The sequence below is a fragment of the Podarcis cretensis genome (assembly GCF_951804945.1).
Source record: "Podarcis cretensis genome assembly, chromosome: 9".
Lineage (NCBI taxonomy): Eukaryota > Metazoa > Chordata > Lepidosauria > Squamata > Lacertidae > Podarcis > Podarcis cretensis.
The window spans coordinates 22,744,960-22,760,815 of NC_137178.1; the positions used below are offsets into that span (position 1 = coordinate 22,744,960).

The 15,856-nt window shown below is 44.8% G+C and overlaps 2 protein-coding genes across 3 annotated transcripts in view; both read right to left on the bottom strand.

The window, feature by feature from the left end:
- MANBA (mannosidase beta) overlaps positions 1-15,367 on the bottom strand; it is a 68,410-nt gene extending 53,043 nt beyond the window's left edge. Inside the window, exon 1 of one of the 2 annotated variants that reach the window (XM_079990209.1) lies at positions 14,677-15,367. Coding sequence is in view for 1 of the 2 variants with exons in the window: in XM_079990208.1 (XP_079846334.1) it covers positions 6,549-6,746 (198 nt within the window). In the remaining variant the exon portion in view is untranslated. Of the gene's footprint in view, positions 1-6,548; positions 7,713-14,676 lie in introns of those variants that run through there. The other variant, XM_079990208.1, reaches the window with a different exon arrangement.
- The window catches only part of CENPE (centromere protein E), a 299,890-nt gene that overhangs the window by 117,770 nt on the left and 166,264 nt on the right, over positions 1-15,856 (bottom strand). The window lies entirely within an intron of this gene.

The window sequence follows — 15,856 nt, forward strand, 5'->3', positions numbered from 1 at the left end:
GTACTTAACCCGAGGTACCACTGTACTGAGCTAGCAGGACCAATTGTCTGACTCAGGATCAGGCAGTTCCCTGTGTTCTTGTGCCATGTCCCGAGCAGAGGAAGTTTAGTGTTTCGACTACGATGTTTCATGAGAGCCATCACTCACCGGAAGAACGCAAAGCATCATTTTTGCTTTCTCCCTAACAAACCACAACATACCAGAAGTGACAAAGCAGTTGCAGCAGCACACTGCTCCTTCACAACAAACCTTCATGAGTTAGATATTTTAGCTGTAATTGTGGTGTTTAGCTTATTTTTTTTAGTTGCTGGGTTTTTTGTTTGGTTGGTTTCAGTTCCTGTATTGTTAATAGTGTTTCATAGATTGCAATAGTCTTACTGATGATTTATTAATTACTTTATATGATCCATGCTGTATCTGCAATGTTCTGTTCTATCATGTTATTGTTCTTTATTGTCTGTAAGCTGCTTTGAGATTCATTTAAATGAAAAGCGGCACAGAAAAAGAGTAGAGCAAAATCAATTCAAAATCAAAGTCTGGTTTATTGTCAAGTACCAACACAGGAAGCCTGCCTTATATTGAATCAGCCAAATAGTCCATAGAGCTCAGTATTCTGTATGGTGACTTGGCCACGACTCTCAGAGATTTTGGACAGGATCTCTCCCAGCCCTACCTGGAGATGGCAGGATTCGAACCTGGAACCTCTTGCATACAAAGCAGATGCTCTGCCACTGAGCTACAACCCCCTCCCTGGCCAGTGAAGTAACAGTTGTGTAGTAAGATTTCAAGCTACCACATCCTGAAAGAAAGCTAGAAAACAACACTGTTCAAAAAAGGCATTTTAACGCTCTATTACCTTGAAGGTTTTGTCCTAATAAATCCTTTTGCTTTCTGACCTGTCAGCTTCCAGCTCAAGTGAACAAACTTGGCTGCCTTTATATGTATACAGTGGTACCTCAGGTTACATACGCTTCAGGTTACAGACTCCGCTAACCCAGAAATAGTACCTCGGGTTAAGAGCTTTGCTTCAGGATGAGAACAGAAATTGCATGGTGGCAGCGTATTTAGCCCTATTAGCTAAAGTGGTACCTCAGGTTAAGAACAGTTTCAGGTTAAGAACAGACCTCCAGAACGAATTAAGTTCTTAACCCAAGGTACTACTGTACAGAGTAAGAAAAAAATTAACCAGTAGATATAACTGGAAAATGGTTTTCATATATCATAGCATGCGAGAAATGGGGGGGAGAGATTCAATTCTGCGGGGGGGGGGGGGACATTCCAGTTCAGTCACTAGTCTGGAAAACTTTACACGTGCCAAAAATTTGAGGAATATTTCTCTCATTAATTCTTTTTTTTTTTTTAGTGAAGATGATTGCAGAGTAATCAGCACAAGATCTGTGACTTGTGCTGCTTCCTGTTATTGTGTTGCTTCTTAGTACAACCTACAGCAGGGCTGGGAAATTTCTGGCCCTCCAGATGTTGTTGCGCTCCAGTTTCCACCATTCCCGGCCATCATGACCAATGGTCAAGGGCTGGTTGGAGCTGCAAACCAGCAACATCTGGAGGGCCACAGGACCCCCACATACAGCATGATAAGATGATGAGGAGCTGGGAGAACACAATGAATTGATTGCACTATAAGAAAGTCAAGGAAAACTTGCCAATTGTCAGGTCTAAGTTTTAACAGTTTGTTTTTCATTATAAAACCTATCTTTTTTTTCCAAATATGCATTTGTTCAGCAGCCAGCATTCTGTTAATGTAAAGGAGGAACTGATGTTTTGTTCAGATCACTTTTTGAGCCACTGTTTTTGTTAACTCAAAACTGACTGTTTCCCCACACTGATATGTATCAGGACTGAGCCATGGGTAGCTCTTAAGTGGGGAGCCAGGGTGTCAGGAACAAGGGATTCATAGAATAATAGAATTTTAGAATATGGCAGGGAACGTGAGGATCATCTATTCAACCCCCTGCAATGCAGGAATCTTTCACCCAATGCAGGGCTCAGAAACTCTATCCAAGAGTCAACATGCCTCAGGGCCTGGCAAAACTATCCTTCACTGGGGAAAGTCCTAGTCTATATGATCTCTACAGGAAGACTTTATAGTCTTAAGAAAGGTGGTGAACTTGATATCATTATAATACAATTGCCAACATCCCTGGCCACTGACCATGCTGTCGGAGGGTGAAGCATGTTGGGATTCAGCATCTAGAAGGCCACAGCTTCACCATCCCTCTGCGGAGTGCCAAAGGTCTTGCTGCCCAAAAAGATGCTTCAAGTTGTAATCTTGGTGTCTCACCATACAGGACAGCAGTTTTAGCAACACCAGCTCCTGGCACCATGAGCCCCAAACCATTGCTGCCAAGTGCACACCGAGCTCAGAAGAAATTGGTGACTTGTACTCACAGCTTTTAAATGAAGTCTCGGAAGCCAAAGGGAAGCGGAGCAGAATTTCCCATGGTAATACAGGTTTACTGTGCTCTAGAGAAAGTATGTATATTCATGTTTCATGGCAAGATGCTTGTTTAATGCTTTTGTTACTTTTGATATACCCTATTTACTCAAATGTAATACGCCATCAAATGCACACCTCCGTTTTCAAAACCTTGAAACCAAAAAAGGATTGGCTGGTGAATGTAAATGTGGCATCAAATCTAATGTGCACCCTAATTTCTGCAACGTAATTTGCCCCCCCCCCCGAAAAAGTGCTCATTAAAGGTAAAGGTAAAGGTACCCCTGCCCGTACGGGCCAGTCTTGACAGACTCTGGGGTTGTGCGCCCATCTCACTTAAGAGGCCAGGGGCCAGCGCTGTCCAGAGACACTTCCGGGTCACGTGGCCAGCGTGACATCGCTGCTCTGGCGAGCCAGAACCGCACACGGAAACGCCGTTTACCTTCCCGCTGGTAAGCGGTCCCTATTTATCTACTTGCACCCGGGGGTGCTTTCGAACTGCTAGGTTGGCAGGCGCTGGGACCGAGCAGCGGGAGCGCACCCCGCCGCAGGGATTCGAACCGCCGACCTTTCGATCGGCAAGTCCTAGGTGCTGAGGCTTTAACCCACAGCGCCACCTGCGTCCCGCAAAAAAGTGCTCATTACATTCGAGTAAATACAGTGGTAGCTTGGTGCTCAAACGGCTTGACTCCCAAACATATAGGCTCCCAAATGCCACCAACCCTGAAGTGAGTGTTCCAGTTTGCGAACGTTTTTCGGAAGCTGAACGCCCGACGCGGCTTCCGATTGAGAGCAGGAAGCTCCTGCAGCCAATCGGTGGCTGTGCCTTGGTTTTCAAACCATTTCAGGAGTCGAACAGACTCCCAGAATGGATAAAGTTTGAGAACTAAGGTACCACTGTACGGTATTTCATAAGGCTGCTTGCATGGGGAAAACAAGTGCAATCAGCTGGGCTGGATCTGGCAACCTGAAACACCAGAGACAACAATGTTGGCGTTTTCCTATCACTAATAGCAGCAGGGTCTTTTAAAATTTGTTTTTCTGGTGACTTCTGTTTCAGTGTATCTGAAGAAGTGTGCATGCATACAAAAGTTCATACCAATAACAAACTTATTTTGTTTTGGCTATGGCAGACAAACACGGCTACCTACTTGTGACTTGTATTTTGCAGTTTATATAGACAGCTCAGCATAGGGAAGGGTTTTTTTAATGTTTTATTGTGTTTTTATACTTTGCTGGAAGCTGCCAAGAGCGGCTGGGGCAACAATAAAATTATTGTTGTTATTATGATGTAGGTCAACTAAGTTGTTGCTGTTGTTTTTCCTGGCACAGAAGTCTAATGTGTTTAAAGTTATTGCACTCTCTAGAAGGGGTGGAGCACTAGGCCTGAGGTGGTGAGGGGGTCTGAATTTGGTCCTCTGGGCCTCACTATCCAGCCTAGGCCAAGTCCTCCTTCCCAGGCCACACTCCTCACTTGCTCCACCCCAAGCCCTCGTTGAGTACTTCTGCCTAGCTGCAATGTGTCCTTGAACTGTGAAATGGTCTCCAGCTTGCCTGGATGGAGAGGTCTGTTTCTGTGGGCAGAGGCACACACCGTGCTTTTAAAGCATATCCAACACACATTTAACACACATGTATTCATTTGCAAGATAAGTGATGAATTGCGAGTCATGAGAGTGCTGGAGGTGAAATAGTTAAATAGGTTACCCAATCAGAACCCAGGGGGTGGAGTCAGAGGAACTATAAAACCAGCTTTGGGAGGGGCGGAAGAGGGGAGTTTGTTGGGAGTTGGGTGGTTGGTTGGAGTGGGAGTGAATTGGGATAGTCTGAGGGTAGGTTGAGTTAGTGTAGTGAAATAAGCTGAGTCAGGAACAGTTAGGAGCTAGGAAGACAAGTAAATATCTGAGAGGTGGTTTAGTGGGTGAGAGCAGGTAGCGGAAGTTATAGGTCTGGATAGGCACCCCATGATTGTAATTGACCGATACCGTTTATTAAACCACACGCTTGCTAAACTACAATAAATAAACAGAAGTTTATGTTCCAATTTAACCCTGACTGGACTCAGTATTGTACCAGGTAGGGCCTGGGTGGTGGCAGCGAGAAATAAAGTGGTGGCACAGGGATCAATAGAAGGTGAAATGTCCAGGGACACTGTGTGACTGCCACAATGCCTTCCATTAACCTTGAACAACACCTGCAAAAATACACTTGCATGCACTTTACATTTGTAAAAAGACCTACTAGGAAATTTAGGCAAACTAACCCTGTGTGCTATTTCTAAGTTGTACAATGTTTCCTTTAATTGTTCTTAAAGTGTTTATTCAAAATGAAGTATTAATGCTTGATTTGTATTTTTTTATATGATGTATAAATACTTCCATTTTTTAAAAAAAAACACAGTCTTATTCCTCTATACATCCGATTATATTGCATGTTTAATACTATATATGCATTTTGATCCTAATTCCTGCTACTGTGCATTAATTAATTTGCTTAGCACTTAACACAAAGAGAGATAACTAGAATGAAGGTTTTTATAGAAAACAACTACTTTTCTATGTGATGGGAATTTGTATGTAGATATACGGAATAGCATTGTGGGCCGTCACCTAAAGTCTGAACTAGCAGAGTCCAGTCACAGGTTGATCACCTGTGCATTGTAGGCCTACTTCGGTGACACCTGTTTTCCCCTTTGCCATTTAATGTACATGCAGAGAGAGAAAGTATTTGCACCAAAAAGGGATAAATAAAATGTGGTAATAGCAAATGATCCAAAAATAATCAAGCAGGGTTAAGCCATCTTTTTTTCTTTCAAGGGTGAGATTCCTTTTGGGGTAATCTATCCAGAGCCACAACCATGGGTAGCGCCAGAGACAAAAGTGGACAGGCTTGGAGGCAATACCAACCCCTTTCCTCCCATTTTCCCCTCCTGGTTGCCCAGATAAAATAAAGCTCTGGGCTGCAAGAAATTGGTGCAAGGATCACATGCAGCCCCAGGGTTTGCTCAGCTCTGCACTTAGTTATCTGAAAATATTATCATAAATGGCCATAATGGAATGAATGGAAAAGGCTTAAGTGGGAAATGGAGAATAACGATTTGACCAACCCGTTTTGCTTCACACTCAGGTCTAGTGCATCACCATGCTACGGACCTACATATCCAATTGTTTTTGAGCCAGTTTTCGCCCTTCTCAAATATATTGTCTTAGTTGTTGCTCCCTGCTGACCTCTGGTTGCAACACACACACACCTCCTGGGCAAGACCCACTGAAACTAATGGGAAGTGTGCAAAAACATGGTAGTGATTTTGCTCTGCTGAGCTGCTCCTGCTCTTTTCAATAAGGCTAAGACAGGCAGGAGTTCTTACTGTACTTTGGATACAGACTGTGGATAGACTTTGGAAACAGATCTGGTGGGCCTTTGGTCTATGTCGAGCATAGGCAAACTCGGCCCTCCTGATGTTTTGGGACTACAATTCCCATCATCCCTGAGCACTGGTCCTGTTAGCTAGGGATGAAGGGAATTGTAGTCCCAAAACATCTGGAAGGCCTAGTTTACCTATGCCTGGTCTACATAACCAGCAGGGCTCTTCCTATGCTCCAGTGAAGACGAGCACTGCACACTGCAACTTTTTGCTTCAGGTTCCACTCGACCTCCAATAAGTGTAGTTTGCACGCACCCAGAGGCCCATTACTTGTACCTGTATTAAGTAATAAATGCATGCACTCCTGTCGCTCGCTTCACATCACGTTTAAAACACAGTGCTTTCCAGGGCAGCCGACCGAGAGCCTTGAGGAATCAAGTGAGGGGCATATGCACGTGTGAACCAGTCTAAGAGGGTTGTTGCGGATCATAGACACATGCCCTTCCCCTTGAAAACAGTGTTGCAAACCGCCGTGATATTTCTTTCCTTAGAAATATAAAGCGGTCTGGAAACGAATAACAAAAACTACGGTAGCCAAATAAGCGTGGTAACCAACTACCACCCCTCGCAGCTAATGGCCTTTCGCTGGAGCGTCCAGCAGCCGCCACTCTCACTTTCGAACCGGCGCAGCCGAAGCTGATTGGCCGGCTGATAGCGCCAGCGAGATCGTACCTGGATGAGACCGTGTCGGAACAATGCGGTGTGAACGCACCCGGGCACATCTCCTCCCAGCACCAGCGAGCCGTTCCCGTTGCTCAACCGCCAGCTCCCCTGCAGGCTGTGCACCTCCGTCGACCCGACCCACCACGAAGCAACCAGGAGGAACAGGACCGAAAGCGCGCAACCAGGAGCAGGACCAAAAGCGTGCATCTTGGGCAAAAAGCAGGTGGGAGCCACGTGGGATCAAAGCCCACCGGTGCGGAGCCGGCCGAGGGAGAAACACAAAAGCCCTGCAAGCAGTTGGATGATTCGGTCCGGGTTGCTACGCACGACTTGTCGGACTTTCCCCCCCCCTCCTGCGAAGCGCGGCTGCAAGTTGTTAGCTTGGATCAGCTGAGAGTTTCTCGGAGGTGGAGACTCTCGTGCGCCCTGCAGCCTTTGCGCAGAGGGAGAAGCGCGCCTGCGTGCTGCCTTTCTCTCGATGTGTACACAAGATTGCGGAAGTCATCTTCCGTCGCAGCGCGTGACCGCAGTCGATCAAGAAAAGGTGGTGTGTGATCCCATCCATTCGTTTCCCTAAGTAAAGCAATAGGGTTGATCTGGGCATGTTCCCGAATCGAGGAACACAGCAACCGTTTCCGTGCGCTCCAAGGCGTCCATTCCTAATCCCAGTTTACTTCTGACTGCTCCCCACTTTGCCCAATCCCCTTTCCTGGCCCAAATCGGTTTCCTGCAAGGTTTTTTGCCCCCGCCCCATGACTCAGGCCCTCGCCCCTCCGGTGCGCACGACTCCACCTCTGCCATTGCTTACTGCAATTGGTCAGTTTCTGGATTCACATTCCTCTCTTGCAGAGCTTGGGTCAGCTGTGATGCGGTTTGCGCGAAATGGTGTTTACGAGGAGTAGCTGCGATAATGTATTCCGTTTCGTGAGTGCCATCTAAGAACTGGCTTGCAATCTCCCGCTATGGACCTCCATTTTATGACACATGGGACCAGTATTTATTAAAGGAGATTTCAATCCTCTGCCTTCAGTTTCCAATTTATTGGTTGCTGCGCAAGTTCTCTTTTCTCCTGTTCGCTGGCTTAAAGTGATTTGTGATTCAATTATAGTGTAGTTCGTTATTGCCTTATACAGTAATTTTGTTTGTTTGTTTTTTAACCCTTGTAATTTTGACTATAGATAGTCGTTAAATTGCAAAAAATAAATGAAACGTGGTTTCAGGTTTGACCTCTCCTTCAAATTCTTTTGGTCCTTCACAGCTCATTGAGGTTTTGCACCCCATAGACTCTCCTGCAAATGTTTTCTGTTATTAACCAGCAAATACTACATTTCAATAAGATCATGAGTTAGTGAGAGTTCAGTAAAAGTACCACAGAGATGTTCTCAATGCTAGCTCTGTTCTTTTACCAGCTCTTTAAAGATGAGAATAGCTGGAAATTAGACAACTAACTTAGGAAAGTTTTAAAAGAGAGAATAGGTCCCCAATCCTTTTCAAACAAATTTGATTCTATTCATTTAGAACTTAAGTGAGAAAAGGATCTTCTCTCCCATTACAGGTGTTAATGTAGTAAAGTAAAAGCTGTCATCAATGGTTACTGTGCTGCTTATCTCTAAATACACTGCATTGCAGATTTGTTATGCGCATGGGCTGTGTCTCTTGCATTTCATGGGCTTTGGACTTGACCTATTTCCAAAAAAACACTTTTGGAAGGTACATATAACAAACATTTGTATTCAGGCCTTGTATATTGTTCGTGGGGCAATTTCCAGAAGTGTAAACCCCCGTCCAAGAGAAGAAAAACTCTGAACCTATCCTCCATTGCCTTGCAGCTATCCTCATTCATGAGAAAGACTTTGGGAGTAAACCCTGATAAATAATCCATACCCACTGCCTTGTGCGACATCTTTGGGAGAAAAGGCTATGGAGTAAGCCAGGGGTCGACAAGGCTTACTGGGCATGGGCCGGATCACTCCCGCAGAGATCCTCCGTGGGCTGGGCCAGCACAGCACGATGCCAGAAATCACGTCTGTGCATGTCTGTGGCACCAGAAATCACTTCTGCGTATGCGCAGATGCCGAAAACCGCACATGTGCAGAAGCGATTTTCAGCGCTGCGGACGTGCACAGATGCGATTTCTGGCATCTGCACATGCACAGAAGCTATTTCTGGAGCTGTGAAAGAGCTCCCGTGCTGTGCTGGTTTAGTGCAGTGCACGGGGACTCGCCAAGCGGGCGGCTCAGTTCACGGGCGTCTCGTGGGCTGGTTAAACTGCCTCCATGGGCCACTTCCGGCCCATGAACCTTAGGTTGCCGACCCCTGGAGTAAGCCCTACACAAATCCAGAGTGGAGTCCCTAAGACTGTTAGATGCTGCCTTGTACACCTCCTTCCGGCAACTCCTACAGCCATGCTGGTGCCAAACGTATTGCTCTGCTTTCCTTTGGATCACATCAGCAAGACCAAGATCTTGCCGTCTGGGTGGCCCAGGACCTCCATACACACTGCTCAGGCTTGCACCCTGGGAAGGTCACTTCGGTGCTGCTAATGCAAAGGTTTGACGTCACCCTTGGAGGAACACTCCATTGTCTCTCGAGGCAGAAAGATGCCAACAAACCCCCATGTGGTCCAGTGGTACAACACCTGCTGTATATGGCAGTAGTGAAGAACCTCCAGCCTTACTGGGCCACCCCTTACTGGGGGTGCTAAGCTACCCAGTTTAGCCTGCTAAGCAGTTCTGAGTAGCCACGTGACACCAGACACGGCAACCACAGTTGTCACAGAACATACAGCTTAGTGTCTACATGCCCAATTGTTCCTTTGCTGGTGGGCTTGCTGTTTAAATCTGGCACCGAACACAATTCCCACTGCTTTTAGCAAGGATTAGATGCATCTGATGTCATATGATGCAAAGTGATTGACAGGTGGCTATCTCCACTCATTTGTTAGATGGAAGCTTGGCAAGTTTTTGATCCAGCCTGGTGGTTGAAAATGGTTCTCCACCCTGCCATGCCCATGTCATAGGATGGATTAGAGCTAAAATGCTGATAAACACACAAACTGGTGCAAAGCAATATAAATAGGAAAGTATTTAATAATCCATACAGGTCACAGCAGTATAATAGTCAAAACGTGCCAAGCAGAAAATGTGCTGCTTTCTAAGTGATTAGGAAGGGAGATCTCCCAATTTTAAAGCTTCCCAGAGCTGTAAGGTATCTAGAATGGAACTACAGACATAAAAGGCCCATTGTGAAAGAATGAAGTGACTGGGTAAATATAAGAAAGGTCAACACCATACTGTTTTATATAAATTTCAGTTTCCCTCTACAGGGATAGGGTCACCTGTACAGTTACACTTCCCCGATTCTAAAAACTGTTCATCTAAGTATTTTTCACTAAATATATATATATTATATATATATATATATATATATATATATATATATATATATATATATATTTATCATGCATGCACACATTTCCAGAAATTTAACACAGACCCATCCCCTTTCACATTTGCTAAGCTGTAAAAGAGGAGGAATGTGCCATTGCTTTTAAAAAAATTATCCCAGCACAACCTTATCGGAAAATCCCATCTACTGTAAATTCCTACAGTATATAGCAAGTGCTTTTTGACAGCTTACATCCAAGCAACTTTATAAATGTTAAATAGTATTAAAATCAACCCAACCCATTTCAAAGTGAACAAATACAGTGGGAGAAGCTTCAAAGCTGACATTTTCCATTGCCAGCACTTTCATCCATCGTTAGCCCAGATTCCTGTAGCCTTTGAATTTTTTTCAAAAATGAACCATTTCCAGGAGAAAAGAATCCTCTAGCATTTGTGCTCGGCTGCAAGCAAACCCCAAAATGGGCTGAATTTCCATTTGTACAGTACATCGTATTTACTGAGAAGGCTTCATTTAGAGGGGCTGCTCAGAATAAAATAAAAGCATCAATGCAACCATAAACCGTGCCTATTTTTTGGCTAACTTTGGATGGGTGTTAGATACGCACCACATTGCTGCTCTGCTTCTGTGGGAATTTGCCAATGTAAGCACAGTTCATTCAGACAAGTCAATCACAAAAACACAGCATGGGTGAAAATTTAAAAAGTCCCAACTTCCGGTTGTGTGAATTGGCCAAGAGAATGTTAGGATGCTCACGTAAAACAAAGTAGAAACTTTTTACCCATGGCTTCCTACCAGCATGTGATTGCTGCAGAATTTTTCAGTTGATCAGCAGCAGTTTGGTATTGGATTACTACCAGAAAAGCCAGCACTACTTTCCCCAGCGAAGCTTGAAGGAGATGGTGCAAGTGGTTTGAGACAACTGCTACTGTCCTCCTGGACAGAAATAGATCGTTACCGCATCAACCTTTTACTCAGTAGAAACAAATCTATTACTATCATTATCATTTTCCCCTCAGTATGGAAGACACACACAAAAAAAGCCAACAGCACCAATTTAATGCCCACTGACATATATTTTGTGGACAGAATGATAGCTCTGCTCCCGAACTAATGTGCATTTTTACACATGTAGGGAGAGATCTGGCGGTGAACGTCACATCCATAGAGCTGTGCCTGATTTCACAATTTCATTAAAGGTAAAGGGACCCCTGACGATTAGGTCCAGTTGTGGCCGACTCTGGGATTGCGGTGCTTATCTCGCTTTGCTGGCCGAGGGAGCCGGCATACAGCTTCTGAGTCATATGGCCAGCATGACTAAGCCACTTCTGGTGAAGCAGAGCAGCGCACGGAAATGTCATTTACCTTCCTGCCAGAGCGGTACCTATTTATACACTTGCACTTTGACGTGCTTCTGAACTGCTAGGTTGGCAGGAGCAGGGACCAAGCAATGGGAGCTCACCCCGTCGCGGGGATTCAAACCGCCAACTTTCTGATCGGCAAGCCCTAGGCTCTGTGGTTTAACCCACAGCGTCACATGTAGGGAGAGATCTGGTGGTGAACGTCACATCCATAGGACTGTGCCTGATTTCACAATTTCATTACTACCATGCCAAAGTACAGCAAGAATTAGTGTTTGGATTTGATACCCCGCTTTATCACTACCCTAAGGAGTCTCAAAGTGGCTAACAATCTCCTTTCCCTTCCTCCCCCACAACAAACACTCTGTGAGGTGAGTGGGGCTGAGAGACTTCAGAGAAGTGTGACTAGCCCAAGGTCACCCAGCAGCTGCATGTGGAGGAGCGGGGAATCAAACTGCTCTTAACCACTACACCACACTACACACAATTGGTTTGGGTTGGTGAGAATTTAGGTTCCTGAGACTCTCAGCTTTAAAAATAAAGGTGATAGAGACAGTGGAGGGAAAGAGTGTATGGTTAGTTACTTAGCCACAGGGAGAGTTCAGTTTTGCAACCAGAAAGATAGACGTGACTATCAGTGATTCAAACTCTGCCCCCCATCCCAGCTTCTCTGAGGTCCGATGGAAGAGAGGGACTTTTCTACGGTGGCAGCAGTTATGGAATGTCATCCCCAGAAAAGTTCACCTGGTGTCCTTTTGACAAAGACCATTTTAGCTTTCCAGATATTTTCAATTCATTTGTTACACTGTTTGGTGGCAATGGTTTTACCTTTTAAAATTGTGATCGTATATTTGCTAGTTGGTAATTATGCATACAAATTGTACAGTTCACCACCCAAAGAACATTCACATACTTGGTAGTTCACAAATGCTGTAAAATTATAAAGCTTTTAAGCCATACATGTATCCCTTCAATCATAAACTTATCTAAAAGGGGGATTTAGAGGAATAAAAAAAATCCAGGAAATTAGGAAAAGGTATATTGGTGGTATCACCAGTGTGGCCGATCAGAAGTATAGACAGCAAAAAAGCAGATCTGGGTTTTGTGCAGCTTAACCTTGGAGATTGGCTGAAGTTATTTAAAACAGTAACTTCTGTCTTCATCATAGCTTTATAGCCACTGTAGTTACAATAGGTAAAAGGTAAAGGTACCCCTGCCCGTACGGGCCAGTCTTGCCAGACTCTAGGGTTGTGCGCTCATCTCACTCTATAGGCCAGGAGCCAGCGCTGTCCGCAGACACTTCCGGGTCACGTGGCCAGCGTGACAAGCTGCATCTGGCGAGCCAGCGCAGCACACGGAACGCCGTTTACCTTCCCGCTGGTAAGTGGTCCCTATTTATCTACTTGCACCCGGGGGTGCTTTCGAACTGCTAGGTTGGCAGGCACTGGGACCGAACGACGGAAGCGCACCCCACCGCGGGGATTCGAACCGCCGACCATGCGATCGGCAAGTCCTAGGCGCTGAGGTTTTACCCACAGTTACAATACTAAGCTTCAATAGATAAAGAAAATGTTTGATGAAGTCACAGAAAGAAGATTGATAAGATTTTCATTAGCCAGAGAGAACGGGCTTTCCCCCTGCATTGCTCTTTGTCATTTCCTGCTTAGATTATTATGCGTATCATGGTATTCACTTTCTTGCTGGAGGATTTTTATTTCCCCAATAATCCATGTCTGGGCACAGTGCTATTCCACTCTGTTGGGCTGATTATCCAGATCCGTTTCAGTTGGGCATTAGACTCCATTTGATTACTTATTGCCTTGGACTGTCCAGTGGATAGCCAATGATTATAGGAGAACATTGGAACTGCAGCCCTGCTCATTCTTGGGGACTTTTCAGTGATTTTGATACCATTGACCAGAGGTAGTTAAGGTGGTGCCCTTCCAATTCTGTTAGATAGACTACAATTCCCATCAACTAGACATGGTCAAGGATGATGGAAGTTGTAGTCCAACACTGGCTACTCTTGCCATCGACAACAGTAAACTTCAAAATAAGTTGTCTGGGTTGGAAGCTAGGCACACGATCTTACTGTTGGAAAATTCCATTCCACCTTAAGGAGCAGACATGGGATTGTTACGTGTCACATGTCTGTTTACATACCAGCACAGTTTGCTGGGAACTTCCATTGTGTATTGCTTTTGCTTTTGACCCTCTCTCTGAGGAGACGGAGAGACATGTTTATTTTGTCCTGATTTATGCTTAATAAATCTGTAGCTTATTAGTATGCTTCCATAAGCCTCACGCCACTTCTGTTTGCCCAGTATGCTCTGCTGATATAGTGTGCTCAGGCTTTGAAGGCTGAGTCGCTGATTTGTGTCGCACCAGAGATCGGGGGATTGTCACGGCTGGAAGGGCATGATCCAGCTGGGGGCTAGCCAGCTGGCTTCCTGACCCCCGAAAGATGCCGACACTTACCATGGCTCTGTTCCTACGTGGACAGCCAATTTAGAAAGTGGAATCTGGGGGCTACGGCTCAGTTCTTCAGCATTTACGCTAAGGAGCTGTCACAGGATTCCTTCATGTAAGCTATGGTTTTTAACATCTACACAAAACTGTGTCGATTTGGAGTGAAGCATCATCAATATAGAGGCATTCCTCTTTTTCATCCAATTCAAGTGTTGAACTGGTATAAGGGTTCAGTAAGACTGGATGAGAGCCAATAAACTGTATCCTAACAAGTTGAGAGATGCCGTTAGGATCAGATTTACAATTTTGTAGTATTCCTGGTTTGAACTTTCTCACTTGATTGGCTTCTATGGCTCAGAGTGGCTTTTTCCAACTTCAGCCAATGCACAAACTGCAATCTCTTCTGGAGCCACAGCCATGCCATGATGTTGTGGATCATCAATTTCACCGAGTAAAATGTTTTGTGTGGGGCTGCCTTTTTCTGGAAACTGCACAAAACAGCCAACTGGAGCCAAGCACTGGGAGTGAGGGATGGAAGGGGAGAAAGAGAAAACGAGGGGCAGGCTGAGACTCGCTACAATCTATCCTGAACAGCTTGAAGCAGCGCTGGCTGATGTTCAACCAGGACTAGTAGAGCAGAAGGCAGGAGGGCCATCAGCAGGGAGATGGAGCCAAAAGCCACTACAGCTTTCCTGCTGAGTTCTACAAGGGAAATATGGAAACTAAGGAGGAAGAAGCTGACAGCTGTAAGGAGTCAGACAAGTGAGGGCTGGCTGGGAGCAGACTGAGGTTAGTGGGACAGCACCCCATTCACCCTAATGGATCACTTCAAGGTACCACTGCCTTGAAGGAACAGAAGGTCTGGTTAATAGAGTTCCATTATGTTATTGAAAAGCACATGCCTGAAAAATCTTGACATCACAGTCATCTGTTTAGATGTTGTGGAGTTATTGGTTACCTTCCAATGACACCAAGTTGGCCTGGGGGAACTTCTGTAGAGAAGAGAGCAGAGAAAGCGAAACTGGCATTGCTTTTCACCTGTTCACAACAGGCAACTGCAAGTATGATCAAGTTTTCTTCCTTGTGTGCTTTCCCATAAAGCAGTAGATAAAAGAATTTAGCTTGCCTAAATTTAACTGTAAATTTGTGGGAATAGGCAGCTAGGCAATACTGCCATTAGATATAAACTGTTAATTCAGTGTTCAAAATTATCCAGCCCTTTCCTCAATTAATTTCTACAATGACTGGCCCAAGGTCTCTCAGTGAGCTTCATGACTGAGTGGGGATTTGAACCCTGATCTTTCAGGTCCTAGTCCGACACTCTAACCACTACACCACACCGGCTTCCTAGAGTAATTCTGCTAAGGGGCAGCTATATTAATTAAGTAGATAAATAAATACAGGGAAAGCAAAATGTTGCTTAGAGAAGGATCTGAAGTATTTCCCTTGAAGCTTAAATTTGTTTTATTCTGGGTTGTTTTAATTTATGTTTTAATGTGTGGTAAACTTTTAGATTTTTTTCTTTAAAATATAAAGCAGAATAGAGATGAAATTAATAATAATAAACCTCACTGCAAAAAAGGCACCTAGATATTCTGTTGTGGCAACCGCAACCTAGGTTTAAGGCACCATTTGGCGATTAGCTTATATATCAGATTTTCTGGCACTGTGTTAATTGCAAGAGGGGCTACTGTTGCAGGAAAAACAAAATAGTCTTGTGGAAGATGAGCACATTTGTTGTGGCATAAGCTTTTGTGAACTAGTGTCCACTAAGATTTTTCAAAGTTGGCAGGTAATATATTCACACACATGGGTGTTTGGGGGAGCAACAGGGAGGGCAAAACAAATTCAGAAGGCAACTGCAAACAAACCCCACTGACAGTGCATATGAACCTTAAGCACTGTGCAAAATGTACAGTGAATATTCCCAAAGCAATGTGGATAAAAACACAAACACTCAGACATTGAAGTTAATAAACACCTGTCATACCTATCTTGTGGGGAACATTCTCTGCCCGCCCACCCATTTTAATTTACATAGGAGCCATGGTGGCAAGAGGCTGTCAGTGCAATGCATAAACA